The following is a 26,562-nucleotide window of genomic DNA, read 5'->3' on the forward strand; positions in this document are numbered from 1 at the left end:
ATGGGTGATTTTTCCCGAATTCCTTCCATAGAAAATTGTAGAGTCATGAGAAATATTCAGTAAAATTTTTAGTGAAATGGATAGATTCACTTCCCTTACCATGAATGAAATATTAGAGGAGACTCAGAAACACTGCAACCGAGAAGTGCCCTTTTTGCATCCAATACCTCAATTGCAAAAATTTAAAAATTTTCAATTATCTAAATAATTGTAGTGATAGATTAACTAGACAGAGACTGCAATTTTGAAGTTATGTCATTGTTGGAAATCGTATAAATTACAGTTGTCTGGAAAAAAAGAAAAAAAAGGAGAGAGGAAAGAAACAATACTCATAGTGGAGGAAAATAATGAGCTTTTTACTATCCTTATAAGTATAAAATTCCCGTCAGCTTTCTACAGGATTTTAATAGAACAGTTTTGTCTTAAACAATAATGCTATTGGATTAAAACAGAGGAAAGTTTTCAAATTCTACAGGTGAAAAACTAGAAGGAACACATGAAAATTACTGGAGAAACTTAATTCAACGAGGTCTTGATAGGAAGGAGAGGAGAAAATAAAGACAGCAGTTATACGGAGATATCTAGTTAGTCTAAGAGTAGAAATAAAATGCAATTAAAAGCTACAGAATTTAAGATACTGTGAACAAAATGAATTAGATCTCTTAAGAAAACATGAACTATTCAGTGCCACTGATTACTGTTATGACAATTCAGAGGTGGCTCATACAAACAGAATCAAAGACCACTTATTTATACTTCTTTGATCACTTTTTTTGCCCATCATAGATATTATGTATACCTCTCTTACTCCTTCCCACCAAAAATAAGTTCTCTTGATGGTCATTAATCTTTAAAAACACTCATATTTATCGAGTGATAAAAAATCAAAAATAAATTAAAATCAAGGGTAGCGCAGATTCAGCCCATTCTCTGTCGAGCCAAATGAAATGCTTTGAAGGATAAAATTGCATCTATGTTGGAATGAAAATATTTCCATCATGATATTCATGTCTTTGTGCTAATTCCATAATGTGAACAAATGCCAAAAGTTGAATAAAATCCTCAAAATCTATTGCTTCAAATCCCTTAAAATATTCTTTAAAGAGAGGTTGTTTGGTCACTGCCACTTAAAAAAATTTCACTTTAAAAGAAATAGGATACATAAAAAAAAAGTCATCACTGACCTCTTTTTCATGACTCAAGATCAGAAATATAATCACAGAGGGGGTTGATTTCATATATTCTCCTCCTGTTTTTCACTCACTTCAGACTTTAGAAGACTCCGGGAACGGTCTTTGCGGACATAAGTAAAGCTTAAAATGCACTTCAAGGTATCACTCGCTCATTTTGATACTGTATCCTGAGCTACAAATGGATAGCAAGACCTACACCAAAATAACATGAGTAAACAAGTAAAATAAAAAAGACACCAAAACAATTAAATAACAAAAAATAATTGGCTCAACAAAACCTAATGTACATGGCTCATCTTGACTTTCACTTGAAAAAATTAAATTTTGTGATCTTAAAATGCAAAAAATTGAAATTTTATAACTTCAGAATCAGAGACTTACATATATTTCGAGGTGAATAGTAAAAACTAGTGTGTATCAAACTTCTTAATAAGTTATGATCATCTACATGAAAGAACATTAAAAAGAGGATAACGCGATAGACCAAGTGTTAGAGTAAAAGGAATTCACTTTCTTACATTTATCATTTTCGGTACAAGTTCAAAAAAAAAAAAAAAGGTTTTCAAAACCTTTTCTGGTTTTGGTTTTTCTTTGGAAGATTTCTTTTCCATAAAATCTTTGAAATGTTCCCTCTTTTTAACTTACGCATTTGAAAATCTCATTTGAAGTCTTAATAGAGTCCTTATATAAAAGTTGTTTGCGATTTGCTGAAACCTGATGATAAGGAGACCTGAAACTACGCCCATATCATTAGGACATGGGGAATTAATAGGCAAGAGGATGAAAATGAGACACTTTACAATTAAATACTTTTGAGGCTTTTAATGCTCTTAGATGCAACAGAAGACTCACATTAGAAAAAATTAATTACCAAAAAAGGTAATTCTGGCACAAGGAACGATGTACATCAGCAAATATTTGGACAAACTAAAATTTTGGCCGTATGAGTCAAGCTTTGAGAGATTTTCACCAATGAAATGATCATGAAACAATAATGAAAAGCAAATGAAAAGCTTGAGGGGTAAAACACCATACAAAAATTTACAAGATTTCTCAATAATTAACAATATTAACAGTTACAACAATTCCTAGCAAGAAAACTTACTAATTTATTCAACAAATTCGTACAAATAATTATATTTTAATAAATATGGATCAATTCACCATTAAAATAACTGTATAAAACAAAATCAGATTAACTGTTTTCTTGGACAGTTTAGCATGGTTTGAATCTTTCAAGATGTGCTCCAAATTTCCTTTCTATCCTTTTCAGAGGCGATAGACAGATAGAAATCCTCCTCTTCAGCTTTCTTGTTTTATTCCTTTTTTCCCTCTGATTTAGTAGTTTTTCGAGGGAAGACAGTGAAATAAGTGGATACAGAAGAATTAGGAATTTGAGGGTCAAAAACACTGTAGAACAATGGGAGAATACAATTTTAAAAATAGAGGTTGTTCCTTTCTGATTGTGAGTCACTTCTTACCTCCTACCTGACATTAAACACTATTCTGCATAGCAAGAGAAAACCACGGGACCTCTGTCACCTTTACAATTAGATCTGCAAATATTTTTTAAAAACATGGAGCTTAGGTTTGACATACATTAATCCATTGCTCACAGGTTTGCATAACTGCTATCGAATGAAATAAAACAGATCGTAATTTTACAAGTTTGAAGTTGAGTCCCAATTTTAACAGGACTGAATCTTTGAGAAAAGAGCATCAAATGGCATTCAATCATTAGACAAAATAACATAAAATGTGATACACCTGAGAAAAGGTGACTTGCAGCGAGAAACCAAGTTCAGTAGAGTGACAAAACGCGATTTAGGTCCAAATTATCGATTTTTAGTTTTATGAGCTGATTGATTTCTACAAATCTTCAGAACATGTGGTTAAAATTTTAAGTCATGATTTGAACTTTTAACAATATTACAAGCGTTTTAAGTGAGGAGGGTAAAAATCGCCTCAATTATTACACCTCAATTATTGCCCTCACCCACACTATGTTCCTTTATACACACAGTGCAGGAAAATTTAAATATTTATCTTCCTACCACAACACTAACTTCCTTGACTATTTCTCTTCTGAGATTTTTGACAGATCAAGGAAAATATAATTTGAGGGACCACTAAAAAGAAAAGAAAAAGCAAGATAAACTAAATTAACATGGTAACAAATGGGTAGGTACAGATTTTGCCAGAGAAGATTACACAAAAAAATAAATGCTTCAGTTATTTCATTATGTCACATTGTTACATTAAAAAAATCTTAGATATCATCATCATCATCATCAGCGTCATTTACGACTCCTCAAATTGGGTACATTAAATGGACTACTGTGGGCATGGCTACTTGCTTTTTCACCTTCTTTGCTCTTCCACCTTTAAACCTCTAGGCTTTTGCAATTCTAGTAAGACTATAAATTTGCAGCTAATAATATTACTACAACTGCAACACCCAAGAAATATAGCCGCACAAATTCAAAGACTATTTTGAAGGGTACTTGCATCAGATTTGGCAAGCATTAGGCATCCAATGCTCTGATGAAATAATATGAAATTATCATGCGATTTTGATACAATTTAATAAGCACGCATTCATGAACTTGATTTCATCACCATGACTAGAAACGTTCACGTTACTTTCTTTCTAACAAAATATTGGACACACATGAAGATTAGTTATATATTTTTTCTCCAACAATGGATATCTTCAGGATTTTTCCCAATTTTTCAATTTTTACAAAGAATTTTTAAAATGTCTATTCCCTCCTCACCTGACGCTTAACAAAGACTTTTTACTTACAACAACTGAGACATCCGTCTGGAGAAAGACTTAAAAACACGAAACATATGAAGGTGGAGGATTGAAATCACAGATAGTATGCAGCTGTGCAATAGTGTTCCTCTGGCTAAAACCCACAGGCTGTAGAGCCTGACAAGGTGAGGAAGGATCAATTTGCGGCATATAGATGGCCAAGCTTTCGCTCTGTCAATACTTTGAGGAGAGCCAAATAGAGAGAAGTTGGACATCAAAAATCAGAGTTTTTTTGTCATCAAGAAAATTTAGCATGAGAGCCATGGGCACCAGGAGCTAACCTCCACCAATGGACTACTAGACAAGGCTTCAATTTAACCATTATATGTTTTCCCATTCAAATTTTACATATAAAATTTTTTTTTCATCAAAAATAACTGGATGTAACTCCTGACGAAGATGTTTGCGTTGTTTCATGCATCAATTCAAATGTACCGCCTGAGAAAAAACTAAAGTATATGTGAGTTAAATCGCTCAACATTACCGTGGCAGTCTCTGCAGTATGAAAATATGACAACCTCAAACTTGGTGCTCCGGCTCAGCTGGTGCATGTGGTTAACACAGGGTGTCTACTGGTACCCTGTCATTCAGATTCCTTGCTTTTTCAGTACCTATTCCTTGCTCTTTCCTCACTTTCCCGAAAATTGCTTTTTTGGCGATTCTCAAAAATCCTTGCTTTTTCTTTACCTTTTCCTCACTTTTTTCTTACCGCAAACACATTTTTAACTATATTTGAATTGGAAAAGTGGAATGATGAAATGACAAAGGAATAAACCGAAAAACACGAGGAATCGAACCGGAACATTAACAAATGGATTATGTTAGGAAATCGCATACGGCCAAGGCTACTTTCCAGAGTTTGTCACAAAAATTTCGAATTTCCGTGCCTTTTTACCGAAAATCCGTACCAATTCCGTACTTCCGTACCAACCCTTTGAAATCACTGCTTTTTTGGTGTATCCGTACTGTAGAATAGACACCCTGTTAACCTATTGAACAATACAAAATTGGGAGGGAAAATTGCTTGATTAAAAAGTCTGCCAAAACCATTGTAGTGCACGATTTGATTCAAGAAGACTATTGATGTTCTTGCAAGCAGGGAGTTCAAAATTCCTGTAACTAATGTAAACTAAAAACGATAGTATTTCAGTTGGACGTTTTTCTACCAAACAGAATTGTGTGCGGGTGGGAAAGATGGGGAGTGCTTGTTTTGAGCTGGATAAGAAATAATGTAAAAGTGTGCCTGATTCCTTTTAGTGAAATGGAGAAGCGAGATTTTAAATTTACCAAACGGAACTAAGTGCCAACTGTATGCAAGACTCATGAGTCGTGGGCGTGGGACAAGAGCGTTGTGGATAGGGCTCATGAGTTAAAGCGGAGGACCGGCGACCAAGGTGGCAGCTTCGACGCCGCTGACGTCACGGGCGCTTTATAATTCCCATTAATTCTTATAGCCTTCGACTAACAAGCACACCCCTTCTTCCCCACCTGTCTCTGGTTCCGTTTGACAGAAATTCGTCCAGTTAGGAGTTAATTTCAGTAATTTTTGGTGCACGAATTGTGTTCTAGGTGAAACTTTAGTCAGGAATCATGTGTCTGAAAGTTTAAATTTGCACTTGGTCTAGTGAACCATTTTCCGATTTTACACTGCCGAAAATCGTGAAGTGGGTAAAGCGAGGGAATTTTTTTACCACATACTACAAAAGTAAGTTTATTTCACAGTAAAGATCAGGGTGTGAGCTATCTCAGAACACACATAGGTAGTGTCCCAACTTATTGTACCCTTACTTATGGCTGAACTGTGCGGATAGAAATTTAGTTTCACCCATCAAGGAACAGACTGAATATTGGAGTGATCTGAGGCAAGCTGCAAGCTGAGAACGAGCACCATTGGACAGTTTCATTGGTGACAGGTCTGAATGCATGCTTCTGAGTTACTTGTTCCCTCGACTCACTACTACATATTATCTGGTATGTCTAGTGTTTTTGTGTATCCTTTTTAAAAAAAAAAGATCATTTGACTTATATAGTGCAAAACAGGCCCCTGAACTCTTCGTGCAACTGATTGTCTCAGCTTCTAAAAGACTTCAGGAACACATTAAAAAATAAATAGATAATAAAAATGAAACTTTCATGATTTTTGACCGTTTTCCTAAAAAATGTTTTAATTTCTCAATTCCCTTGCCACAAGACACCTTGATTGAGCCAAATCCCCTCCCATCTGAAAAATTCATCCACCTGAGCAAAAAGCTGACTGCAAATACAATTTCATTTCATGGGAAAGCAAGAAGATTATTAATTATGTTTGGCACAAAATTCAACTTTGTTCATTGATAATTCTTACAATCAAACACCATGGAATGCAAATTAAATTTAACAGTGAGGTTCCTTAATTACTGATATATCTTTGTGAGGGGAATTCCACAATTGGAAATTAAGCCTAATTCTTCTTGTTAACCGAAACCTTCGAGGGTTACAAATAAGAGCCTATTAACCTTAATTTAGAATACAAAAGGGATAGAATATCAAGAGAGAGATTAGATTGCACTGACTTGCAATGACCTTGCAGCATCTATGTCTACAGTGAGACCTGCTTGGGATTTTCTGGCATTCATGGGTGTATTGTGATCTAGAGTGTTGCCATTCTCAACCAGAGTTAAACTGGACGACTCTAATCCAACGTCAACGCCACTTTCATCTGTTTCCGAGTTATCCCCGCCGTTCATTAACGCAGTAGTCGCAGGGTTGGGTGGTAATTTCACATTGCCTTTACCCCCTGAGCCACTGCTCTTTGTGACAGCTGTCAACTTCTCTTTCGTTTTCTTTCCGAAGTTGGCTGCTAGTTTCGGCAAACTTCTTTTCGGAGCTATTTCAGGTGTGTTACTGACACCTATGTCTTCTTTCTCTTCATTGATCGACGAGAGATTTCCAGTGGATGCATCGCCTCCTCCACCTTCTTGTGGGGTTTGAATCGGAATGTCATCTGCAAAAAAGTTGATCAAAATACGTTAATATACAAACATCAAGAAGAGATGCATCATCTAAAAGAACGAATATTTCTGTCCATGTTTTCACAGCAAAAGAGACTTAATGCTCAAATAGAGGAATTCCGGTGATCATAGTGATTATTCTAGACTTGAAACATACAATGATCTCCTGAAAATTTAAATCAATCAGGGTAGAGCTAATAAGAATGGGTACAAATATGAATATCAAAACATAGCATCAATGACCTGACCAACAAAAATCAAGTGCATATTGATTATTTTATGAATACTTGAGTGTTCTTCCCATTCAATTTTCTTTGCATGAGCCTTTATGATTTATTCCTGAGACTGTCATTTTTACTCGGAGTTTATCTTATGAATTTTGTATCATCATTGAACATCCAGCCAAATGATATTAGCAACATGAGCCAAGATAATTATTGACCAGATGGTTGCAGGACCACCACAAGCAAAAGCTGCACTGAAGAGAAATTTGTACTGTATTTATGGGATCATATAACCTAAAACTTAAAATAAACACAAGAAAATTGGGGGAAAAGGCTGAAAATTCACAAGAAAATTCCTAGTTTTATTGAAATTATGAGTGGTTTCAACGTCTCCTCCTGAATCAATCAGGAAAAAGAAGCAAAGAGAATAAAATCAATAAAAAAGGAGAATCCCTGTTTTGCAGTAACAAATGAGGGCAATTTGTTGTGTATTTTACCTGTGCTCTCATTTAATTTGTTGTTGCGAGAGATGTATACAAACATAAACATAGTTTTAGAATATTTTCAGGTGTAAAAATGGTTTGAGTGTAATTGAATGAACGTAAAATGATTTAAGTTTTTTTTTTCTAGACCCAAGGATAATTTCCGTGACAAGGGAGGAGAGGTGATAGAGAGAGGAATAAGGAAAGGGAATTACACAGGGATGAAGAAAGCAGACAGGATTCAGGACCTTCCTAAGCGGACCTGTAGAACTGAACGAGTTTAATGCTAATCAAAATTGATTAAGTCACAGGTTTTCAAATGATTCAGTTGATTGGCCTCCTGTTCTTATCATACTTAACTTCCTCTAAAAATTAAAATAGAGAACTTGGTGAAAAACACTTCCACATCACCTGTAATCAAATACCTTAATTTGCTTAATTAAAGGAATACACTAAAAGATACAAAATTTAAAGATTTCTCCCTTCAATTAGAATGAACTGTGAAACAAAACATCACTGGGTCTGTTGCATGCAAGGGATAAAGCCCAGTGATCAATATCAAGTACAGCCAAGATTTGCAACAGGTACAATCGCAGGAAAATCATGATGGGTACATTGAAAAAGTCTGAAATGCAGTTCTTAGCGTATGATTTGTGTAGTTTGTCATTTTTGAATTTCCAGTGTCTGCGCGCAGCTTTTCTTGCGCTGGTATCTACAGAACAAAGTGATACAAAGAAGAGCCCTCAGATAGGGTCATTAATGGCATTGCTGACTGTTAACCTCTTTAAGATCTTTGAAGGTAACCGCTGCTTCCAGAAACATCATAGATCAGATCTGGAAATTTTCAAGGAATTTTGTGTAGAAATGGCTGAGGTTTTAAAGAATTAGTGCAATTTTGAGAGCTCTACTTTGATTGTAAGATACAGGCTTTAGTGGCTGATATTCAGATTTGCCTAAGAAAACCTAACCTTTATGAACGAACAATTTTGCCAACTGTTGCAAAATTTCCTTACACTTGATTTCTATTGAAAGCTTATGTTTTCTAACGCTTAGAACTAACAAGGGAGACAAACACTTGATGACTGCTGAAGTGAAAGAGTTTGCAAGATTGTTTATTTGGGTTAAATTTTTTTGTCTGTTTCTGAGCAAACTTGGTTGCTGGCAACCTAGAAAAATTGCCCATGGATGCTGTAAATTTAAAAGAGCATGTTACAAACCTTGCAGATTCCGCCCTGAAGAAGGGCTTTTACCTTTTAGAATTTTTAGATAAGTCCTTCATGATTTTCACCTGATTTTACCCGTGAAAAGTCTGCTTATTTGACTGTATCTCTCATGAAACAGACTTATTCTGATCTCAAATTTTATTTTTATTGAGGAATTTTTTTTCTTGGTGCTCATTACAATTAAAAACATTCATTCTACATTTGAATAAATCAAGTTCATGATTTTAAAAAAATGAAAAACTATCCTGATATTACTTAGAAAAAAGCTATATATAATGCGAATAAATAATAACAGACAGCAAAAAATTGATGTGAATTTTTGGTCCAAAACTAAATTAAGCTTCTCCCACTATGAAGACAGATATAATGGGCCTGTTGCAAACTTTTGCTAGAGCAAAAATAAGAGTTCTTATCACAGAGAGTGTCTGAAAAATCACAATGAGCGCATCGGAAAAGTCTAAAATGTCTAACTTCACAATTTGCGCTTTTTCAAGCTTCCTGCTTCAAAAACGATACCACAGCACAGATGGACATTTTGTTAGAGGAGTCATTCCATCCAATCCCTACACACAAGGATACTACGCAATATTCAACAAAGCCGAGGCCAATCCGCCAAAACACATAAGACAGACGATGATTCTAATCTTCTGATAACAATCGGTGTGTTTACATTCACATTTTTCTACTATTGATGGATATCCACCTTGATTGACCTCCTGCTCTCCTCAACTTGCGCGCGGAAGTGTCGGCCATGTTAAGCAGGGATTGAATGGAACGACTCCTCTGACGAGATGTTCACCTGTGCTATAGTATTCTTTTTGAAGCGGGAATCTTAAAAAAACGCAAATTTCTTACGCAGATTGTGAAGTTAGGAGTGCATTTCAGAGTTTGCCGATGCGCTCATCGTGATTTTTGAGACATTATCTATAAGGAACAACTCTTACTTTTGCCCTGGCAAAAGTTTGCAACAGGCCCATTAATGATTAGGACATGCATACCCCAAGGGCAAAAATTGAATTCCCACCATTTCTTACAAAATTTTGGGTACAACGGTTTCTTTGGCTTCAAGTCATTCTTATCATTATACTCATTAATCATGCTATTTCTTTGGCTCCAATCATTGATGCTTGGTATCCCAGGCTGCCTGTACTAGAGTCCCTTTATACTGAGAGTCAAGACAATGCGAATCCATTTCTGATTGGTTCCCGTATTTTAGGCCTTCACAGTGTCACAAACGGGAATAAAGATTACATTTTCACTGATTGCAAAGATAATAATCTGGAATGGACCAGGGAATTACGGGTTCGGCAAGGAACAAACGGAATGAGAGAGGGAATGGAGAAAGAAATTTGAGAATGGGCCGATCAAAGATTTCAAAAAACGTTCAATTTCTGTAATCTTTATTCCCGTTTGTGACTCCATGAAGGGTGTTGTCTTGACTCTCAGTATAAAGGGACTCTAGCCTGTAGCAGGCTTTTGTTTCTTGGTTATTTTGGGTTAGCCAGAGTCATGGGCCTCAGGGACCACATATGTTGTTTCTAAATTGAGCCAGAATTACTTAGTGGTTCCTCAATGCAGAAGGTAGTCTGGCTGACGCTAAGTAGTTCTGGCTGATGAAGTAGCACAATTTCTCAGAGAGAAAGAATCAAAGAGTATGTGCCATCTCTTCTCATTGTTTAAAGTTCATCTGCAAGTGTTGCCTTCAATATGATGCAACGAATGAAACTTTTTCTTGAAAGATAGAAAAATAGCTGGACCCTTAATTTAATCTTTAGACATTATTACTTAACAAACAAACAAACAAACAAACAGAAAAACAAAAACAAAAAAGTGAATTTTTAGAAAAGAAATAAAAACTAAAAGGAGATTTTTCTTACATATTCATAAAAAAAAAACCTTCAGAATGATAGAAAATTATACCTGGTAATTTTTTCGTTCTGAATGATGCATTGGTAATCATTGATTTTGAGATGGTGGTAGTGTTTGTAGCAGTTGTAGGTAGATCAACACTAATTCCCATAGGTAACCCAGTAGGATGAGCTAAGAAAAGAGAGAATCAGTATTAATACTTAGCAAATACAAAAAAAATCCAAATCTGTTTTCCTACAATATGAGACTTAAAAAAACTTAAAAACGATTATGAAGAAGACGCACAAAATTAATTCTATCAAGATAGTGTCATCGATAAATAATGTTGGGGAAGGAAAAGGTGTATGAAAAGAACTTGCAATGCATTCTGAGGTTCCTGCGCAACAGCTGACTGAGAAATAGTGAGTGCTCTAACTCAAAGGTTCTCAGACTTTTCAGTCCGCAGACCTCTTCAATCGTAGCCTGACGGCTTGTGCCCCCCCCCCCTCCCTATTTTGCGATTGTTACTGAAAATAATTTGAAATACAAGCAATTTGAAACCAACCTAGAAAACTAAAAACTTTTAGTCTGGGTAGATCAGGGTTCATGTTACCAAGGCAGCATTTTCTCTAAGAATTGCCATGTTTCCCTCTGACGATTTGTTGATTATTCCCCCCTATTGAAATTAACTTTTGTCTTGCGGCCCCCTCGAGTGGCCTCTGCCAGGGACAAGTTCTGTAGGACAGCATTCTGTTGAGAGCAGGCGATTGCAGTGCGACCTTTCGTAGGATCCTCGTAAACTCAACAGATCCTTCGCCCCGAACCTTGACTCACCGATAGCCTGCTCCAAAAATGAGATTAAGCTGATAATTGAAAAATAGCCCGTGAGGCAACTGAATTCTTGAAAAATAAGTGCATTTTCTGAGTCTTCCTGGTAAAGTAGGGTGAAAAATTTGATGTTTGGCAGATATATGTAATCTTGTGGATTTTTTGTGAGGCCAAACGACTGATAACAGCAGTTAGTTACTAGGATCCTAAGCAAGATTGTAGCACAAGTAACTGCTCACGGATTTTTACAAAGGCACTTACAGCTGTCCAGGGTCCTATAGAACTGGTCCCTACCTCCGCGGACCACGATTTGAGAATCGCTGCTCTAACTCAATATTTAGACAATAAAAACGCCCATTCTCTTTTTTTCTCAGACTCTCCTCTAGCTTTCTTTCCGCCAAAATAAATTGATTCTAGGCGCTTTTGGTACATTTGCTATGTTGATTCTCAAGACTAAAAATGAAAGGTCTTTAACAGGATTGGTTAAAAATTGCATTGTCATTGTCGCGTATACCGCGGTATTGCAACGATACCCTTCTTTCTTTTTCTTAAAATTCTAACTTTTTCATTCACTTTCAATCTAGTCATTAGGGATGGCTGCATTTCGTCCACTTTTAATATTTTCGTCTTTATCTTTGAGCCATCACCTATAAAATTAATGACTAGACTTGCAACTGATAGCTCCACTGATTATAGCCGGCCAATAGCGTATAGACTTGCTGTCTCGCCACTCGTGACGTCATCAACTCTATAAAAGCTTGTGCTGCCCGTTTCTCATGGTCCTTTACCAACTTGACCTGTACATGTACGTATGTACCTTTCGCTCCTCTGGCACAAGTGTGACTACTCTCTGTAAATCATAAAACTGTATCTCTTTCCAAAATTCACTCAATAGATAAATCTTTCGGCCCAATCAAATATCTTGTTCATTTTCCACTCTCCCACGACTCTGCTCTTTCTAGCGCTCGTTTTAAGGATTATTAGATGTTTCAGTCCGTCTAACTTATATCACATCCTTCGAACGTGACAGTCACCAGTTACATGTGAGTTTCTTCCATTCTGCAGTTTTTACAAATTGTTGTCCTTGCTTGATGTTAAATTTGAGTATTTACCTGCCACAGATGTATTTTTAACTGCTGATGCGAGGAGAAGGACTTTCGTATAACAGTGGTAGCTTGCTCGTTGGTAGATATCTTCAATTGACTGAAGAGCCATAAACCCATATTCGTTATACCTGTACAAAAAAAAAATAGATTCATATTCAATCCCAAATAATCTGAACCAGTCTCATTTTTACGAAAGTATCTTGCAGCAAACAGGAATGAACCTGTGACTGTTGAGTCAATTACAAAAAAGGAAATGAATTGGATAGAATTTAATTTAAAACAATTATTCAGATTAGGATCTTTGTGCGAGAGCTAGTAGTGTGAATGGGTCAGTTGTGCTGGTCACAGAATCGTGTTTTAATGCTTGATTCTTACAGATTACCGATAAATAATAAGATCCGTCCAAACATCCACTTTCTACGTTCAATGTTAACCGAGATATCGCCCTTTGAAAAGTCGGGTTTTTGACGTCATGGGTGTGACTCACATTGGCACTGATTATTTAACGTGAAACTCTGATGAAAGCAAGGTGGAGGAGACCAAGGGTAGCACTACCAAGGTGGATGACGTCAAACACCTGACTTTTCAAAGGGCAATAACTCAGTTAATATTGAATGTAGAAAGTTGCCGTTTGGACAGATCTTATTATTTTTAGCTGATCTACAAGAATCAAGCATTAAAACAAGATTCTGTAACCAGCGCAACTAACCCATTGAAACTTCCTACATAATTTACACTTTCTGCCATAATGGACTAGACCTTAGACAAGGTACATATTTAGGAATTCTGATACATGTTACCTTTTCTAAATGTCACATAAAACACAATTTGCGCGGTGAAAATTACTGAAATTGATTCATCACCGAGATATTAATGTTTCTATTCAGCATTGGAAAAGAAAAGTTTGAGGTTCCAGCTTATAAGAAAAACTAGAGTCTAAATCACATGAGACGGTTTCGGCAGACTTCTTGATCAAGCATCATTCCTTGATCCCCACCCTGTGTTGTCCAAAGTGTTAACAACATGCAACAGCTGAACTAAAATGCTGTAATTGAGGTTGCCATATTTCCATTCCCTAGAACGTTTAGTGAGCCATTTAACTCAAGTAGATTATGGATTTTCATAAGCGGGAAGTTTGATAATTAACATTAATATCTTGGTTTGTAGTTACTTCCAGAGTGCCTTCCTGGGGAGAGTACAGATATGTCAGTAATTTTGGAGGTTAGGTCATGAAGCTTTTAGGGGTTTTGCCGACTGGCGACTTGGACGCTCAACCGTTGGAATTCGGCGGTTTACCTCGAATCTCCACTGCGGCGGTGCGTTTTCGAGGGTTCGACACTCTCAACGTTGTGACCGACCGCCGCCATATTTGTTTACGAAATTATCATTACCACCTTCACGCACAGTCGCATGCCCAAGCATCGTGTGCTGATCGATTATAGTGTAATAATTCCAAATTAATTTAATTTAAATCGTTTCAGTCGTTCCATTTTAGCCTCAATAAACCAAGCTCACCATTACGTGAACGTAAGTATTTGTTTAATTTTTGCAACTGTTTCACTCCACTTGTTCATTGTTCTAATGTCTTCATGAAGTGGGTTTTCCACCGGAATTTACGTATAAAAGTCTCCAAACGTTTCTGATTGATAGGTATGAATATCTAGTATTCTCAAATTTAAATGTAGTAGCGCTGCTTGATCTTGTAACTTTTAACTTCGGAGTTGTTTGTGATACCTCTTCGTTGATGCATCAAAGGTAACACCGGCCTCTTGCCGTAATGTGTCAATATTTGCGAAAGACATCGAACATCCAACAGATTCCATTGCTCTCAGCAGTATAAACCATTATTTCAATATTTTCCAGACCAAGTGCAAATAACAGAGAGGATAAATGCATAAATATCTCTTGACGCTTGCTGCCTGTTGGGCTGATTGTTTTATTCGTGTTGGGGTCAGAACAAAGCTGAATCAATAGCTTTTCTAGTTCAGAGGTAAGGAATTTATCCCAAGAGAATCATTTGATTCTGTTGCGCAGCCTCTCACAACACAGCCAGACCTAAAGTCCACATGCTTCTTTTAAGGTCAGCAGCCATTTAGGCTGAACGTACAATGCGTTTTCTTGTGAAATCTTACAATAATATTCGATTTGTAAAGAAAACCCTAATTAATGCAGGCAATTGACTCCTAACAGAAGTAAATATGAGTGAAAATTTTTTTCTAAGGCCCCCAGCTACTTTATCTGCAAAGTGAAATCTACATTTTAACCATTTATGCTAGATGTTCCAGAGAAAATGGTCAGTGATGAGTCTAAGTGTGTAGACTCTGATGGAAAATCCACCGGACAATGACGCTGGTGTTTTGAAGACAGTTACAAAAAAAACAAATGTTTGCAAATGCGTAACAGACAAGTATCGAAGTCTGAAGTCTACCATAAACGTACAACTAAACGTAGATTTGAAAGATTAGATTGAATGATTAAATGTAGCTGTGCTATTTCAGCTGGACCCGGGGAATCTAACTGGAGAGGTCTTGTGCCTGCAGGGAGAAAGTTGGGCGCTGCTGACACTCACACTTCACAGTGAAATTGACCAAAATTGTCCCAGAAAAATTTTAGTACTCTCACTGAATAAGGGGGAGGGGACAATCCCTATTTGCCTGATGTGTGAGAATTTTCACCCTTGTGATAAATTTTAATTTGAAAAAATATGTTCCTCCTAGAGGCCCAACCCCTTTCTTGCTTGCACCGTTTACATTTTTAAAGCAGTCTCAGTCTTGATAGCCTGCTGAATGGGCTCCATAATGAACAGAGATGCAAAATTGCATACAATTTCATATAAGGTAAAATTTCATGAAAGTGGAACTTCTGCAATAGGCTCAGTAGGCCGTGGAATGCGTAGAATCAGTAAAATCTCAATATTCAACAAAATGAGAGTCAAACTCTTAATTTTATTTTAAGATAATTTTACGGGTGGTGTACACTCCTCCTCAGAAATCTGTGAACTTTCATATCATGTTAAATTTCATTTTGCATCTCTGATAAGTGATGACAAAAAATCTCTGAAAAGAAGGAATGGATGCTGAGGATGGTCGCTCATGACTCATACTTCTGGCTGCTACTTTTTCTCTCCTATAATGCAATGATAAACGGCGACATTGCAGCTTTTGTCCTAACGGGAGAAAACTTCCTTCATTTGACTATCAGGAATTAATATTAACTTGAAAAAACATTTAAATGTAAATGTTAATTAAGTACGTGCTTGCTTCAAGTCCGCTCAAGGTGTGGATCTTGCCCGCGATCCGTAAATTCAAAACACCGGTGCAATATGCGCCGCCATCTTAGTTGTTTACATGAAAACGTTGAGGTGCTCGATCCCCGAACATGCACCGCCGCGGTGGAGATTCGGGGTAAACCGCCGAATTCCAACGGTTGACCGTCCAAGTCACCAGTCGGAAGGATTCAGCTTTTAGGGCCCAAAGGGGCAGCCAACCTATGAGCCCAAACTATCCAAATGATTCATTATTACAATTATTACAACCCAATGTTAGTAAAGCAACTACTCGACTTAGCTTATGCATAAATTGACTCATTTTTGTGGAAGGACGCTTGTTTATGAACATTTTTGGCCATCTCAATTTGAAATTTGGAATCTGGAGATTGGCAGCAGTATTTTTCTAATGTTGTTCAATTTAGAAGATTGGTTGCCTTTTTGGGCCCTAGGTGCTCCATATTTTGACACGTCTGTACTCTCCAAATCTGGGTGCTCTAGTTATTTCCAATGAGTTTTGTTGTACAAATCATGTTATACACAGTATTTTGATGAGGACACTTGTTATCATAATGCTTAATTTTGCACCTTGTCTAGAGGTTCACTTTTGCACAAGGGTTCAGTTGCACTAGTCACGGAGCGCACCACTGAACAAGATACAAATATAAGCTTTCTGAAATATGTTTTCTTTTTAAAATTTCACATAGAATACGATTCACACGACAAAATTGCAGAAATTAACTCTTAACAGAGATGTTTACGTTTTTATTGGTTGTAAAAATTCCAATTTCCCTCCCATGAGAAAAATCAGAGTCTACATTAGTCAAAATAAGCACAACAATTGTTTCTGCAGACTCCTTTATCGAGCTGTGCCCCTCCTCTGGCTTGAGTTGAACTCATTCATCGAAGATAAAATGAAAAGGACGAGAAAAATTGTTTACTTACATTGCAAAATACAGTCCATGTATTAATTCAATGAGGATTTGAGGAGATAATGGAATCCGAGGTAACGAACCACTTTGGAATGTATGAGACCTAATATTCAATTTTGAAAATCCTTGAGAAACTAATCTAAAATGAGAGGAAAAATGACAATAATTTAAAACATCATACAAATAGCTAAACCGCTCATGCAAAAAAGTTATCAGACTAGTTCAAACATGTCTGTCCATAAAATTTTGAGCTTATTCAAAAATATAAAATCATAATATCTTCTGAGATATGGTATATTATTACACTACATCAAGATGAAATCTCATTTAGACAAACTGAATCAAAAATAGCCGAACTGCATTTCAGGCTACTTTTCTCTAGTGTCATACTATTTTGATGAAGAACAAAACAACTTCACGCCTTCAAACTCTTCATGAGTGTCCCTTAAATTATGACGAATATACACCCAAATATTAAACACTCGGTGTTTCAAAGGTTTCTGTTTGAAAAATAAAAGATCAGAGAAAAATAGACCACACTTGATGAGGTTTGGTAGCTTCTGGTGAAATCCGTCCATTCTATCATCAAGCAGACATATTTAAATCAAAAGGAAGTATATCCAATGTGGCATATGCAGTGTAATGCATGTAATCTTATGGATCTCGGGGTTCATGTGCAAATGAATATGATTCCTTTTGATTTAAGTGCTTCCAAATTTCCTGTCCTATGTAGTTATTCATATCTTTTGAGGCACATTGTATATTTGGAAACACAAATTTTGTATGTTACCTATACATTCATTTTTTAATGGAACCATACAAAATTCCATTCGCTTTTGCAACTGTTTCAGTGGATGCAAAATTAGCAAGGTGTTACCCTAACATTAAAGATCAAAGAGTTGTCCAGTTCTCTTATGTGTGGATTAACAAATCGATAACAAATTGGTCTCCACCTTGCTCCGAGAGTAAATATTACTTTGAGGGGTCATGGCACAGCATTAAAAGAGTATGGACCAAGTATGTTTGACCACTGACTTTTAGAAAGAACCAATAAAAAAGAGCTGAAAAGTTAATGCTATCTAAAACAAATTTCGTCAGAACTAACCAATGACTTAAAGCGACAGCTCTGAGCCCCCGCCTTGCAATGAGGCACTTCTGATCAGATGGCTCAGAGCCTAGTTCATTGACTTAGCATCGATGTTTGTAATAAATCAATGATTCTACAATAGACTGCCTATTCGTAAATGTTGATGAGTCGGGTGATCAATCTAAAACTTACTTTATGCCATAATTTATTGCTTTATAATAATGGTACTTTTGTATTATTGTGCCGCTGAACATATGATAACCTCATATTTTGCCGATCTTAGGATTTTTGAGGTTTTGACAGCAATAAATCAACAATATGAAGTGATCGTAGCGATAAATCAAAAATATAAGACGACTGTGGCAACAAATCAACAAAGCAAAACGATTGTAACTAAATTTAATTGCTGTTCCCTCAAAGAACCTGTAATAAGTAAATGCTTTGTAGTTTAATTTTCAGCCTCAGGAAAAGAATTTTTCGGAATGGATATTTAAATTCTGATTCTAGAAGGGGGGCGGGGGGTCAAAGTTAATCATAAGGCAAAAGGTTGAGGGATAAGTTTGAAATTTGTTGAATACTTACTTTGATGATATTTTACACAGTTGTTCAAGAGAATGTTTATTGAGGGTACTGATGTTATGGTTGTATACAAATAATAACGCTGTTAGAACCTGCAGTCTATTTTGAGCCATCAAACGTTCAATCTGTGGTAAAGGACCCCACTTTACAAGCTTAGTATCACATTCTTCCAGTCTTTTCAGGGCACTTTCTGTCAGTGAAGCATGAGCTAGACTCATGGGCTGAAAACAAGAGAACAGCGAGTAAATCAATAGGTGAGGCTTGTGACTTCAATATTAGATAGTTTTCCATGAAAGTAAAGTACCGAGTTATGTTGCGACTCAACACCATATGTTTCTCCTTCATTTTCAAATGTAAGCAAGTTCCAGTATTTGTTAGATCACTGCTTGGCAGTGGTTTGTTCTCTGTAGCACTTGGTGCTAGAGGGTCATTAGTTGCCATTTCCTTTCATTGATCATGCAAGCACCTTCAAAACTTTATTTTCCTCCCTTTTTAAAAGAATATTTTAAAAAGGTTTATCATTACCTTCCTTGCTAGGCATTAAAACATTTTCTTCACACCATTATTTAATCTTCATCACAAAAGTGCATTACCTAAATACAATCCCAGATTTTGATCATCAAATTGCATTAACCACCACACAGTGTTCTTAGATGTGATTAATGGAAATGCATCTGGAGGGAAATGTTGCATAAACTTGCACGATCAGATTGAATTTACTTCTTAAATTATTACCAAATTTCATTTTCAAGTTCTATCATCCTGCCTCAATTTCTGGATTTTGGTCGAAAATTCAACCTTCTGTCTTCAAACTGCCTCTGCTGTCTGAAGATAGAAGTCCGCGGCCCAACCCCCATAAGGTGCTTCGCCATCTCTTAGGCCCGCTTCGACATAAGAACAACCAAAAAAAATTAAAAGATTTTCATACTCATACTTTCATACTCTCATTTGTCCGATCTCCTTCTGGCCGGGAGCAATTGGACCAATAAGAATCGAATAAGAAAATCGGCATTTATTTCAAACTTCACGCCAAGACTGAAACGAAATGGAACGGAGCGTTTCATCGCTTTTGGATAGTCTGTAGCAAAGGAGCAAACCTTCGGTTCACTTACCCTACTAACAGACCAAGATTCAACATTTCCCTCTTATTTCAATTTTCCGCTAAATTTGAAATTCCCGCAATTTTCCATAAGCGGGAATTTCAAATTTTGCCCCCCTTTCTAAGGTCTCTCGTCTACCCTTATATAAAAAAACCTGGGTCCTATTTTCAAATTCTGATTACAGCGGGCTCATCAAGAGAGATTACCTGTCGATAGTCGCAAAAATAATGGAAATCGGCCCAGTAGGACGTTCGAACGAACTATGACAAAAAATAAAAAATTACAATGTTTAAATGGGAGAATTCGCAACTCTACCACGTAATATAAAAAAACCTGGGTTATATTTTCAAAATCTAAAGATAGCGGGTTTATCTAAAGACAATTGCCTGTTGATAGCCGCAAAAATCATGAAAATCGGCCCGGTAGAATGCTGGAACTAAGCGTTACCAGATATGCAAATTTAGGAGGTCTCGACATTTATAGTATAGAAACGAAAAGCGGTTTTTCCAACTTTCATGCTGAAGGTACTCTTTTGCATGTTGGAGGATAAAATAAACGAGAACGGTAAAAAAAAAAAAACAATTTAAATTTGATCAAATACCTCATGATAGATTGATGACTGAGCTAAGGACGGTAATCTGAAGGAAATTACTTTTGGTTGGTTATTTTCGTTAACTACCTCTAAATTGTACAAGCCAATAATTAACATCTGTATTCCTCGAGAGTTCTGTAAGAAGCAATAAGAAGAAAAATCACCAAAGGTTTCCTGTTATTAAACAGAACCCCTTTAGGCATCATTCGATTATTTGGACGTATTTCTGCCTAATAGTGCCATGTGCATTCAGACATAAGCCCTGAGACCCATAAGAATATATGCATAACAGGGCTCACGTCATAATGCACATCGTTCCATTTGGTAGAAATACGTCCATTTCATTGAAGATCGAGGATGAAACCACCAATCCACATATCTCAATTTGTGACATTGTAAACTTCCTGTCATACTTTCTTTTCTGATTGGAAAACTACTCTTCGTCAAATATTGAAAACTTCCATGATTTTTCTTCTCAGTGTGAGGAAAGTTCTGAGAAAACTTCAAGGAATGATATCGATTTGTTCTCCTTCAAAAAAATAAAATGAGAGTGGAGATTTTTGAACACCATAAACGAGATACATGGTCTGGAAGTTTCATTTTCGAGATGGTCCATGCTGAATATAGAAAAGTAAACATTGTACAGGAATAAACTGGCTGAAAAGTTTATTTTGGGACATTTCAAAGTATGAACTTGTTCCTAAGTAAGTAAGTACACGGAAAAAAATTAAATTGCTGATTCAACAATTCAATTGCTAATAACAGTGAGTGCAATGTTTCAAGGTAGATTTTACAACAAAAAAATGCTACTTTAACCACCCCGGTGGTTAAATTAGTTTACAATGTGGTTAGAGTAGCATTTTTTTGTTGTAAAATCTACGTTGAAACATTGCACTCACTGTTTTAAGCAATTAAATTGTTGAATCAGCAATTTATTTTTTTCCGTGTAATTAAGTGAGGACCGGGTCAGTGTTCGAAACTCACCTTTGAGTTTCAGGAGCCATGTGGCCTATCAAGCTCGATTTTTAAGGGCCATTGAAGATTTTGCAGGGGCCAAATTGGCTTTTTGCCTTTGTATCACAGTGCGTTTAGCGAAAGGTTGGAATCCGGTGCCGTGCATCAAAATTTCGAAACATCACCCAACCTAAAAATTTGGATTTATTTTGAGGGAGGGAGGGGGCAATTTTTAAGGGCTACGTTGGCACAGAGCCTTCATTTTTTAGGCGCCATGACCGATTTCTTGGGCGCATTTGGCGCATTGGCGCCTGTGAATTTCGAACACTGGACCGAGCTTAGCGGCGAGGGGCCAAGACAACTAGCTACTGCTGTTGTGCACCCCGAAGTTGACCTGTGCTCCTTAACTTTGCACTACTGACACATTCTGTATACTCTATATTCCTGCAAGGCTCAGCAGCCGTCTGATAGACAGCAGTAGATCTTATCAAAGACTGTGGCAGATGCTGCAGAGCACGGATTTTCGGAGCACGGCCATGCCTCCACCGAATTGGACTGTGTTGTTTCAATCTCCACTGATGGGTAGCGCTGGAAATTGCGCACACTACGGGTTATCACCGATTTTTTCACAACCCAGTCAAACAATACAGATGGATTACTTACTGGGTGACTATGTCCCTCTCGTACCCTGTTACCTTGAAGGGTCACAGGGTGTTGGAGTGGCATAGTCATCCACGGACACGATGACGGATAATTGAGTGTCCTCAAATATCAGTCACCTTTGGGAATTGAACCCGTTTGAAATTGTTTCTAGAGAGATGCAGAAATTTCTGCAATTCAGAAAGAAGGATTAAACACTTCTCAAAAATGCACTTGGTGCATGTTAAGTACTATCATTCTTTGATTTGATGCTCTTCCCAATTTTTCAAGCTTCATAGACTCGAAAACTAGAACTAAAGAAGCGCCAACTTCCAGGCTCCTAAACTCAGAACTGAAAAAGGAGTTGGTTTTCTTGCGAATTTCTTTTTCCGTACGATTCTTATTTTCTGGTGACAATGTTGTAGCACTGACAAATCGACTATCAAGAAGAGGTCTCCAATTTATGCTGGGGACATTACACATATTTAGAATGCCTTCAACAGATTTCAAGGAATGAGATGACAGTGAGGATACTCAAAGTTTTTCCAAAAGATACCTGAGCATGGCATGGTGTGGTAACTTGCAAATGAGGACTTGTCTACAGATTTCACACAGCAGCGTTGGTATACCTCCAAAATTAAATATATAAAGAACAGCAGAAAAAGTCACAGCTTGGCCACGATTTTCTTAAGAATAGTGTACAAAGACTTCCAGTTTTAAGGCTTATTATACACAGAAGAATAAGCAAAACATAATATCCGGAAATGACAAAATTTAGCCAGCTGTAAAAACTCCCATTACTATCAGTAAGGATTCTTTTGATGTTACTACTTTTTAACAGAACTTTTTCAATAGCTTACCAAAAACCAATAGGACACCTCTATGTCTAGCTGTCCATTAGTTGGAAAGAAACAAGAAATAAAAAGAAAGAGTAGTAAATTAATTAACCTTCTTGTCTCCTAGAGCAACACAGTTTAAATATGCATAAATTATGTGTGGCAGGAACTGGAGAACGAAGCGCTTCAGTTCAGTTTCACCTGATCTATAACACTCGAATAGTGTCTTGCAAGCAGGGTCCAGGACCTAAAAATAGAAACGTTTAACGAAAATTGGTCAAAGAAGAAGTTACCGCTCATTCACTTTTACGAGAGAACAATAATCTCTCTTACTTTTCTACAGTATGAAACTAAAATTGTACACTTTGACAGTTTCTTGTACACCTTTTGTACTCTACTGTCACACAAATAAATTGTGATCATACTCTTGAGTCTTTAATTTTGTCAAGGGAGTTAGAGGCACTATTTATAAACCCGAGCTAATTTTTGAACCCAACAAAAAAGGGGAAAAAATTGAAATTGGCGTTTTCATCCTTGATCAGGGGGACAATAGCACTAAAATATTTAAATGAGAATTTGAGAAAAAAATTTATAATAGAATTTAAACAAGTTTTTATTCAAAGGAAAAAAATTATTTTGGAACCTCTGCTAGGACACCTTCACAACACATTACCGAACACTGATTTCCTGAGAACAACATCTGAGACTGTTGTGATGTTTGCTGTTCTATTGAGACATCAATCTTCAAGTATAATCAAAAATTCAATGTCAGAAAGCCTACAACACTATTGTCTGAGACAAAAACAGTGCAATTTCTAGATTTTTTCAATTTTAATCGAACAAAATGTTTTATTGCAGAGAAACCAACGAGTGTTCTTCTTTAATACTTCCTAAATACTTAATCTACTACTTAGGACTCAAACTGACAAAATGAAACATGATGGTGATCAGGATTCTTCATAATAGAACATTACGTGAGGAAGAAAATGCAATATCATGTCTGAAGTTACTACATTTTTGCTGTGAACGGCAGAACAGGACTAGACTGTTAAATGTTTTATTTTCCATTAATTTTCTAACCAATTACTGAGAAGATACAGAGCACTGATCCTCTTACATTTTCTTCATTTCTACATTTCATAAGAAAAGACAGACTTTCAAAGTTCCTTAAAATCCAATGTTACGGTGCAATATACGGCCATGCAATCGATCTTTACATTCATCTTCAAGTAAACGTATAAGTGAAGTGCCCTGTCCCTAAAACATCTGGTAAATTTTTAGTGTTAACACCATTTCTATTTTAAATGAGAAATTGGTATTTCACCGGTCAATCTCTCGGTATCTTGTGAATTGGAGAAAGCGTGCGGTGGGAAGATGGGTTGCTCCTCTATTCACCTTGTTATAGAATGGCAGCTACTAGGAGGGAAGAGAACAGTCCGTCATCTTCAAATCAATACGACAAACCTAGTGAGGTCTATGCATGTCCTTCTGCCCTACCCACATGCTAGCCTTTTTGCTCACTTTCACCCCACAGTCCCTGCTCCGCCAAACAAGCCAGGTTCTTCCACTAATGCAGTCTCAAGTCTGTCTTGAAAAAGTGACTGAACTAGTCTCATTGGAGAAAACGACCATTACCTAGTGAACTTGGTAGAAATTATTATGTAACTTTCATGGATTGGAAATGGCTGAGAGGGGTCATGATGATTGGAAGAGTTTGAAACAAAGACGATTCATTCTATACTATCTACCACCACAGTACAAAACCATGTATCTCCAATTGAAACATTACAGGCTTCCTGTCATACTTGAGGGAAAACTAGTCAATGTAATTTCTTGAAAAATTCCTTAATTTTTCTTCTCTGTTTGCATAATATGTTCTTTACAAAGTTCAAGCTATAAAGTTGGCTTGTTCCTCCACAAAAAAATAAAATAGGAGTGGCAATTTGGAAACACTGCAACCAAGATATATGGTTTTACACTTTGGCCAAAAATATGAGATCATTTCGAATTTATTCAAACTCTAGAGCCCATATCAAGAGCCAATTGTTTTTACAAGCAATAGGTAGAAACTTTGACAGCCTACCAGTGGCGATTTCTGCATGTACTCTAGGGAAGCACTGCTCCCCCTGAGCAATGGGAAATGATTTTCTTTTTTTCAAGAACACTAATAATCTTTTAACAATTATAGTGACAGCAATTAGAAAATTGTTTCACAGTACGCAAAGTAGCAAGGAGCGAATGAAAGACGTTGAATCATCTAGCGGCTATATGAGAATGCGAACGTGACAACACCGCCTGTACGCAGTGGTCACTGCAGCGTCCGCGCTCGGGCTCGTGACGAGGAACACGGAGCCGCAGGAAGCGTTGCCCAGTGTTGGTAGTGGTATATCAGACCACAACGATTACAGCGCTAGTACGCTGCGCCTCGAGTAGCGTATAGGCCTGATGTAGGGCAGAGAGGGGAGAGCTGCTCGTCACGTTCCAATCTCAAGTCTGCTCCTCATTGCTCCTCCACCAGACGGTTGTGCGGAGGTTGCGATGAGCGGTGCTGCCATGTCACAGCATACTAGCGCTGTAATCGCCGTGGCCTGATATACCACTAACAACACGTCAAAATCTGTGTAGGACACACACACGACCCCCCCTAGCGCCAATTCAACTTCCCTAAATTTCATGGGCAGGAATCGCTACTGCAGCCTACAACCTACTGAAGTGCTCTTCCTATTGGCTCTTCCTTAAAGATAGTTGCGGGCACATACAAAACTTAAAGTAAGTTTACATTAAGTCTGGTAAAAATAAGAAAATAATTAGTCAATCATACCTTGCTATATTTGCTCCATTCCTCAAAAATGGAATAAATTGCCGATGAAACCTTGACATTGTTGTTTTGCAGACTTGCAAATGTGTGAATTTCCTCTTTGGATAGAGCCACAAATTCAGCAACCCATTCTAGGATAGTTTGCTCAACCATGACACCAGATTGAGTAGATCATTTGTCTATAGAACAAAAAGGATTTGATGAAAAAATACAAAGTAATGTCTTTACAAGAAAAAACACAGCTATGCAACAACAATGCTATGAATGCTGGTGCATTTGAAACACTAACTATAATTATAGATATTAAATAAAACAGCTGGGAATAATGCTAAGTGCAAGGATTTGATTGGAGTGAAAGGGCTACCAATGCTTAAGCACTTAATCGGGCTGGCATCTCTTATTTTAAGGCTCTTAGAACATTTGGCGTTTTCGAAAATTAAGACTTTGCCAAGGATGGAACTAATAGAAAAAAGTTGATACTAGATTAGGCAGAAAGCTACATCACTAATTTAAAAGTAGAAGTTTGGTTAATCAAAAAAAGGTATGAAATAAATGCAAGAGAGGAGATATGAAAGCTTACAGATAAGTATGATATGATATAATCAATATTGCCTCGAATAAAGAGTATTGCGCGGAGCTAAAGAGTAACTTGATGACTAACTTAAAAAGGCACGTAATATTGTACAAGTTCGTGTATCAAGTTCACCAGCAAGTTTATGAGCAACCCCACAAAATGTTACCGGAGAGAGCTCGAAAAAACTTATGGATGCTTACCTTCCTTCACCAACAGGTACAAAATAGAGCAAAGGATGGTTCTAAGTAGGGCACACGTTTGGGCGAAAGGAACCGTCGCTAAAGAGGTAGAGAATAGAAGCTAATGAAAATTAACAACCGGCGTTATTTGATTTAGGTGAGAGAATAAACCATGATAAATTACTTAGGAGAAGGCTTGACTGGAAATCTTGTCGGGCTAGACCGATCATAACATGTATCAGTACCACAGAATATATCAGTACAGTAGTACAGTACACATGAAAATGAAACATGG

The 26,562-nt window shown here is 36.9% G+C and overlaps 1 protein-coding gene across 1 annotated transcript; it reads right to left on the minus strand.

Annotated features, from left to right (window-relative positions):
- Positions 1 to 335: 335 nt before the first annotated feature.
- Hyccin (PI4KA lipid kinase complex subunit hyccin) lies at positions 336 to 26,539 on the minus strand. The gene is made up of 9 exons (XM_019058960.2): positions 26,289 to 26,539; positions 25,518 to 25,693; positions 22,809 to 22,943; positions 20,277 to 20,402; positions 18,579 to 18,796; positions 16,923 to 17,048; positions 12,719 to 12,840; positions 10,851 to 10,970; positions 336 to 6,994 (listed from the first exon to the last, which is right to left on the minus strand). The coding sequence occupies exons 2-9, from the start codon at positions 25,665 to 25,667 to the stop codon at positions 6,549 to 6,551; spliced, it is 1,443 nt and encodes a 480-aa protein (XP_018914505.1). The 5' UTR covers positions 25,668 to 25,693; positions 26,289 to 26,539; the 3' UTR covers positions 336 to 6,548.
- Positions 26,540 to 26,562: the final 23 nt, after the last annotated feature.

Source organism: Bemisia tabaci, chromosome 2, assembly GCF_918797505.1.
Source record: "Bemisia tabaci chromosome 2, PGI_BMITA_v3".
Lineage (NCBI taxonomy): Eukaryota > Metazoa > Arthropoda > Insecta > Hemiptera > Aleyrodidae > Bemisia > Bemisia tabaci.